Source organism: Melanaphis sacchari, unplaced genomic scaffold (assembly GCF_002803265.2).
Source record: "Melanaphis sacchari strain LSU unplaced genomic scaffold, SCAv2.0 Contig898_pilon_pilon, whole genome shotgun sequence".
NCBI lineage: Eukaryota > Metazoa > Arthropoda > Insecta > Hemiptera > Aphididae > Melanaphis > Melanaphis sacchari.
In genome coordinates, this window is record NW_020271632.1 from 5,533 (window position 1) to 12,987 (window position 7,455).

At 31.3% G+C, this 7,455-nt stretch overlaps 1 protein-coding gene across 1 annotated transcript; it reads left to right on the forward strand.

Annotated features, from left to right (window-relative positions):
- The first annotated feature begins 4,997 nt into the window (after nucleotides 1-4,997).
- LOC112602441 lies at nucleotides 4,998-6,521 on the forward strand. The gene is made up of 2 exons (XM_025350511.1): nucleotides 4,998-5,075; nucleotides 5,292-6,521. Exons 1-2 carry the CDS (start codon nucleotides 4,998-5,000, stop codon nucleotides 6,519-6,521), a joined length of 1,308 nt encoding a protein of 435 aa, XP_025206296.1.
- The last annotated feature ends 934 nt before the right edge of the window (nucleotides 6,522-7,455 follow it).

Consider the following 7,455-nt stretch of genomic DNA (forward strand, 5'->3'; position numbering starts at 1 on the left):
TTGAATGTATCCAGGGCCGGATTTAAAACAAGTGTCGCCCTAGGTCATTTGAAATATGCCGCCCCTACCCCAAGAAAAAAAAATTTTGTAATTATTTCTTATAAATTTATTTTATTTTAAATAAATTAGGTCAATAGTCATTATAAACGAAACAAATAATAAATTATAAATCCTAATTAGGCATTATCAGTATACATTTTTAATCTTAATCTTAAAATAATCTTAATAATCATTAATCTTATACCTAGTAATACTTAATAGTTAAACTTATACCTAATCATAACCTATGTTATCTACAGTCGTCACTCCGTCGCTTGGCGTGAAAAACCTCCTATGTGCAAAAAATCGCAAAATGATGTTTTTACATTTCTGAATTCAGAAAATAATACGCCATCTAGTGATAAATATTTCAAGCTTTTTGGTGTTATAAAAACATTTTTATTCTTCAAAACAATGAACCTCCTATGTCAGCTGTATAGAAATTGTTATCTGAAAAACCTCCCAAGTGCATATCGGAGGTTTGTCACACTGTTGGTTTGTACGAATTTCGCACATGGGAGTTTTATCAGCTGGTGTTGAATAGAAGGGAAAATAATCTTTATTATCACTTTTCATATTATTTTTATTTCCTTTTGAAGTTTTGATGGCTGAAAATCGGAATCTTCAACAATAACGTAAGTGTAATTAAATTAAAAAATAAGCTTATAGTAATAATATAATTGTATAATACTAAAAATATTGAAACATAATTATATAAATACCTATTGGATAATTTGGTCTTATCGTCTATTTATTTTTTAATTCTATTCTATATAAATTTAAATTTCTAATTTTCCTATACATCCTTTATTTAGACAATGAATCGTGCAAGAAAACTGGTTAAAATGGTGGTCCCCGATTCTGATAAAGTCACAACCCTAAAGGAAATATGTGAGGAAGATTTAAAGCTTTTAGAATCAGTGAATAGCATTAATGAACATGATCATGAGAACTGGGCTGTTGATGAAAATGGAAAAGAAGTTGACTTAAATATATATTATGATAATTCTACCAGTGGCGGCGCGTGAACAATTTCGTAGGGTAGACAACAAGACAACCAAAGATAATATGGTGTTATATAAAATTTATTTAAAAATTAGATCATCATAAAAAAAAGTAAATTACATAAAATAACTATATTTGAATATAATTTAAATTAATTCGCCGATTTTGTTTTGTTGCGAAAAAGAACCAAGACCTTTATTTAAAATAATATCAATAATATCTGACATATTAAGTTTTAAATGTATATCACTTCATTAAGAAAAAATGATAAACATTAAACGTGTGCCATTAACCACAATCGGAATGCAAATGTGCAATTAAATTACTAAAATATTACGTTGAGACATGTCTCGTCCATGCATATAATTTTGGTAATACCCCACTACGTCCCCGTTTACCATGTCATAAGCCCTCGTCATCAATAGTGAGACACAATTCAATATGTCTCGACCGATTTGACGGCGACAACGGAGCGATTACATAATTATTGATAAGTAGGGCACGGATTTATATGTATTTATGAAACCAAAATATGTATTTATGCTACCAAAATATGTACATATAAATGTGCTAAAAAAATCATTATATGTACTATCAAAAAAAAAAAAATAATAATAATAATAATAATTAATAATAGAATGAAATTTAATAATAAAAAATATTTATCTCACTATCTAATTTTCTTGATTACAATTAATAATAACATACATTTTTAAATTTTCGAATTCAAAAGATCGCCGATTCTGTCGTAAAATTGCTTTATGTCGACTGAAAGATCTCTCAACTTCGACTGACGTTATTGGACAATATTGCATGTTGACTATGTTTGAAGGAGAAAGTTCTATATCCAATGAAACTTCAGACGAAATACCAGTGAGAATACTTTTAATAGCTTTTATTTCTGCTAGACCAGAATTTTTATGTAATACATTTTTAATCTTAGCGTTTACAATATCACCAACAGGTCCTTGAACTTTTTCAAGTCTTTTTACCGCTTCCTCTACTACATTTAAAGCTTCCACTAAAGTTAAGTCTCGAGTTTCTAATTTCGTAATAACATCAACCAAAAAATAATAATTAACAGAAATGTATATTAATTCATTTTTTAAATCATTATTTTTTAAAAGAATTTCAGCTTTTCCAATATACATTGAAGTAATCGGATCGAGTTCAGCAACAATATTTTTAATTTCTTGGAAGTTTTGGCAGTAATAATTAGCGGCATTCAACCAAGTGCCCCATCTAGTAACAATTGGTTGTGGAGGAAGGCTTAGATCTGGGTACATATTTTTAAATATTTCGACACGGCTAGGAGCTTTTAGAAATATCTTTTTGACTGAAGATATCAACTCGTCAACTTTTGTAAATTTTGATCGTATAGTTTCTGCTATTCGGTGAAATGCGTGTGCTAAACACGTTAAGTGGATCATTTTTGGAAAAAAAGCATTTAATGCTTTACCGGCTTTTACCATGTATGGCGCGGCATCAGATACAAATAATAATACATTCTCGTGCATAATTTTATCAGGCCATAATATACTCATAGAATTATTAAAAAATCTTGCAACAGTTTGGTGGTTACATTTATCTAATTGTTCACAGTTTAACAAAAAAAGGTTTAGATTTACTGTCATTTAATTTTCCAATAATAATATTTGCAATAAATCTACCATCTACATCGGTTGTTTCGTCTATTGATACCCATATGGGACCATCACCAATTGAATTTCTAATAGACACAAGAGTTTCTTTGTAAATTGGTTGAATATAATTTTTTCTTAAAGTGCTTTCATCGGGAATCGATTGAGCAGTATATTTTTCAAAGAATGATTTTAAATTAGAATTTTGAAGTTTTGTTAGCGGAATATCAGCTTTAATAAAAGCTTGACATAAATCGATGTTGAATGTATTAGAAACTGAGGAAGATGTAGATGAAAAAAATTGTTGTTTGAATTTCAGCTTTCTATTTTTGTTCTCTTTGTGCTTATTAGTTTGTAAATGTTGTGTTACCTGAAATCGTTGTTCAATTGCTATCGATTTTTCACAAGCAGCACAATACAAAATTTGACCGTCACTTTGTAAATGTTCATTTGGAAATTCAGAAACATATTTTGTTGCTTTGCAAGTTTTAGACGATCGTACTTTCGGCATTATTGGTAATTCACACGTAAATATAAAATAACGAATAACGAACACAGATTAAACACACGAAATTAAAACACGGCCCGTTTATTGATGTAGGTACTGACTCACTGTCAGTAATTCAAAGTTCAAACGCTAACACGTATTATCTATCGTTTATTGAGGTCATAAATATCGAACATATATCGACAGTAGATTAAGTTTAATAATTGGTATTATTTTGTTACTATTTTGGAAAATATGGGAAATTGTCTGTATTAATAAATAATAAATCGTAAATAAACAAATTGTCGAAATATGTAGGAAAAAATGGAATTATTGAGAAATATGTAAAAACATGTACTTATGGCAAAATATGTAAAAATATGTAAAATAAAATATAGTTCATTTCATTGCAAATCCCTTGAAACGAATTTAACACTTACCCAAATTAATTTATCAAGTCACAGTAAAAATATGTATTTACATATAAATCCGTGCCCTATTGATAAGATATAAATAAAATTATACTATATATATTTATTATTTAGTCATACTCGTTAGTCGTTACTCACACAGACATTGTAGAGACGAATCAGTGTAAATAACATTTTATTTATAAAATTATGAACAAATAAAATACTTATATAGTAGGTATAGTATCATATAATAAATAACTAATTTTTTTAATTAAATTGTTTTATATTTTTGGGATTTTTGGGTAGACTATGTCTCATTGTCTACCCTAACGCGCCGCCACTGAATTCTACCACAGTAACACCTATAAATAATTTTAACAATTTAAACAATTTTGATAATTATGAATTTGTTATAACTGATAATATTAATACTTGTGACAATATTAATGCTGAAACTGGAAAAAATGCTAATGTAGATGATCCTATTAAGGAAATGAAAAGTTATGTGGACTGTGATGATCTTGATGAATATGTCTGTAAATTCTATGAAAATTGGTAGAACAAGTAAGGAAAAGGCTTCAATAAACAGAGTTTCTGGAGACCCTTATATGGGTTCAAAAGTTAAGAATGGTAAATGTGTACAGTCGTGTCCAAAGCCTAGAAGATATTTAAAAGATTGTTGTGTTCATAATAACAAAAAAAATAAATTAGGTTCCAAAGGTTTTTTTTGCGGAATGTTCACCGAAGTAGATCGTAAAATAATATTTAGAAAATTTTGGAAGCTTGGATCTTGGGAGGAAAAAAAAGCTTACATAAATGGTTTAGTTATAACTAGAACTATAGTTCGTAGAAGGAAATCTACTAAAATTAAAAATGATACTTCAGCAAAAAAAAAATTATGCAAGAGATATTTATTTATCTTTAAGTGATGATCAGAAATACAAGGTATGTCGGACATTTTTCTTGAACACACTGTGCATTGGTGAAGATACGTTTAAGAGATGGACCAAACATGATATTGAGACATCCTCCAAGAGTTCTGAAGCTATAATGGACAATCATAATAGTATTTCGATGTGTGAATCTGCTACTAAGAAAACATCTCCCAGAAAAAATAAAAAAATTCAAGATACAGAATTAGTTGTAACATGGTTAAATATGTTACCTAAAGTACCTATAGTCCGTTTAAAATAAGAAACGTAGACGGCGGCGACCAGTTTTCGTCGGCGGCGGACAGATGTTTCCCCCACCGTGTGTCTATTTTACCGACGGCGACCGTTGACATACGACCGCTGTCGTTCGTTGTAGTCTGTAGAATTAGGTCAAATTCGGAATTCGGGGTCACTGTGTTCCGACTGTTCTTAGCGTAACGTGTGTTCACAATTTTATTTCTGCAGACATTTTTTTTTCATCATGAACGATTTGGGTAATATTTCTGATCCAGATGAATTGTCTACTATTTCTCCAAAACGAAAAAATCCAAAAGGAAAAGTAAGTAAAACATTTTTCATATTTTATATTCTTCGTCGATGTATATTACATAAATAATAATAATTGTATTATGTGTTATTTTGCTTATTAAATAATTATTATACACCAGTTGTTTATATAGATTAATAATTTTTTTTACAGTATATATACAGCCGTCAAAAAATAATGGTCATAAATTTGTACAAAGATATTTTGATGAAATCGCCGGACATCAAGTACGAAGATCTTGTTACTAATTTGTCAAAGGCCTTGGGTTTAGGTCGTGAAACAATTAGTAAGACTATCGCTGAGTACAGACGTACAAATACGGTTTCATCTCCCAACAAAAAGCGTGTTAAGTCGTCTCTCTTCGACAAAATTGATGATCTGGATCGCAATGGATTACGGCAAAAAATTCATTCATTTTGGTTGCGTCGTGAATTACCTACGATCGACAAAATATTAATTGCAGTAAACGAAGATCCATCGCTTCCTAATTTCAAACGATCTACTTTGTACAGTACCATCAAGAAATTGGATTTCGTGTTCGAAAAAAGAAAAAGGTGCAGTGTGCTAACGGAGAGGGAAGATTTGATTGTTTGGCGCCGCAACTATTTGTACAATATTCGTAAGTATCGTAAGGAAGGTCGACAAATTTATTATTTGGATGAGACGTGGTTGAATGCTGGCGATTGTGTGGACCGCGTGTGGAAGGACAATACTGTTCTTTCCAAACACGATGCGTTCAACAAAGGACTAACGACCGGGTCGACCAACCCAACTGGCAAGGGCAAGCGGCTCATAATACTCCATATTGGTTCGGACAAAGGTTTTTTGCCAGGTGGATTATTATGCTTTGAATCAAAAAAAAATAGCGCCGATTATCACGATGAGATGAATGGTGATAATGTCAAGGAATGGTTTGAGTCTATTCTACCTCGACTTGAACCTAATGCCATTATTGTAATGGACAACGCACCATACCATTCCGTCAAATTGGAAAAATATCCAAGTACGCGTTGGAATAAAGCCCAATTATCGGAGTGGCTTCAATCAAAAGGTGTTATTCTTGACAGACAATTTTTGAAGCATGAACTGATGGCCAAAGTACGCGAAATACCACGTAATAAATCTTACGTAATTGATAAAATTGCAGAAGACGCAGGTCACACCGTACTTCGATTACCACCCTATCATTGCGAATTTAATCCAATTGAATTGGCATGGGCTATGGTAAAAGGTTACGCGAAACGCGAAAACACAACGTTTAAGATCGACGACGTTCGCCAACTTCTTCATACGGCAATTGAAAGGGTGACAACAGAAAATTGGCAAAATTTCATCAAACATGTTATCGAAGAAGAAGAGAAAATTTGGAAAGTCGACGATATCATGGACGAATTGATTGATCAAATGGAACCTTGTGTTTTAACAATAACGGGAGACACTGATTCTGATTATGATTAATTTATTTTTTGTTTTTAATTTTTTTTTATGACTGACAATTTTTTTTTAATTTCTGTTTATCTTTTTATATCTTGTAATAAATAATTATAATGTTTAAATTTGTTTTTATATTTTACGTTTTTACGTAATATACCTGGTAATAACTCGAAAAAAAATTTAGTTTAAAAAAATGGTTTCATAATAATAATAAAAAGGTTGTATGCTGCGCTGACGTACGGTAAATACGGCCCAACGCAGCGCCGCCGTGCCGGTTCCGCACCGAATGCGACAAAATAGGAAACAATGCATTTTAAGTTATTTGTTCGCGTCACTGGTCAACAATAGAATGAAGAGACGCTATTTCTGGCGACAGTGTCAAAGCTCGACATTCGTAGTGAGGCCACGCCCATGCGCAGTAGTCGGCCGCCGTCTACGTTTCTTATTTTAAACGGACTATAGTCACAATTGTAGAAAATCTACAAAGAGAATTTTTGTTGAGTCCACATTTTTATCTATATCTGAAATGTATAAAGAATTTTATAGATGGGTCAAAGAAGAGTTGTCAAAAGAAGTACCTCGAGATTCGCTTTTCCGCAGAGTATTAAAAAATGAAAATATATACATACACAAACCGAGAAAGGACCAGTGTGATATTTGTACTGGACATAAAACAAAAATTGATGCAGTTGACGAAATTACTTACCAAAATCATATACAAAGAAAAGATAACGCTAGAACTGAGAAAAATAAAAAAAAGATTGAGGCATCTGATAAAAACATTGTGGTAACTATGGACCTGGAAAGCGTTTTATTATGCCCCAATACACTAGCATCATCAATGTTTTACAAGCAAAAGCTTCAAGTCCATAATTTTACAATATACAACCTGGGTGATAAGTCAGTTACATTATATGTGTGGCATGAAGCCAATGGAGGAGTAACTGCTAATGAATTC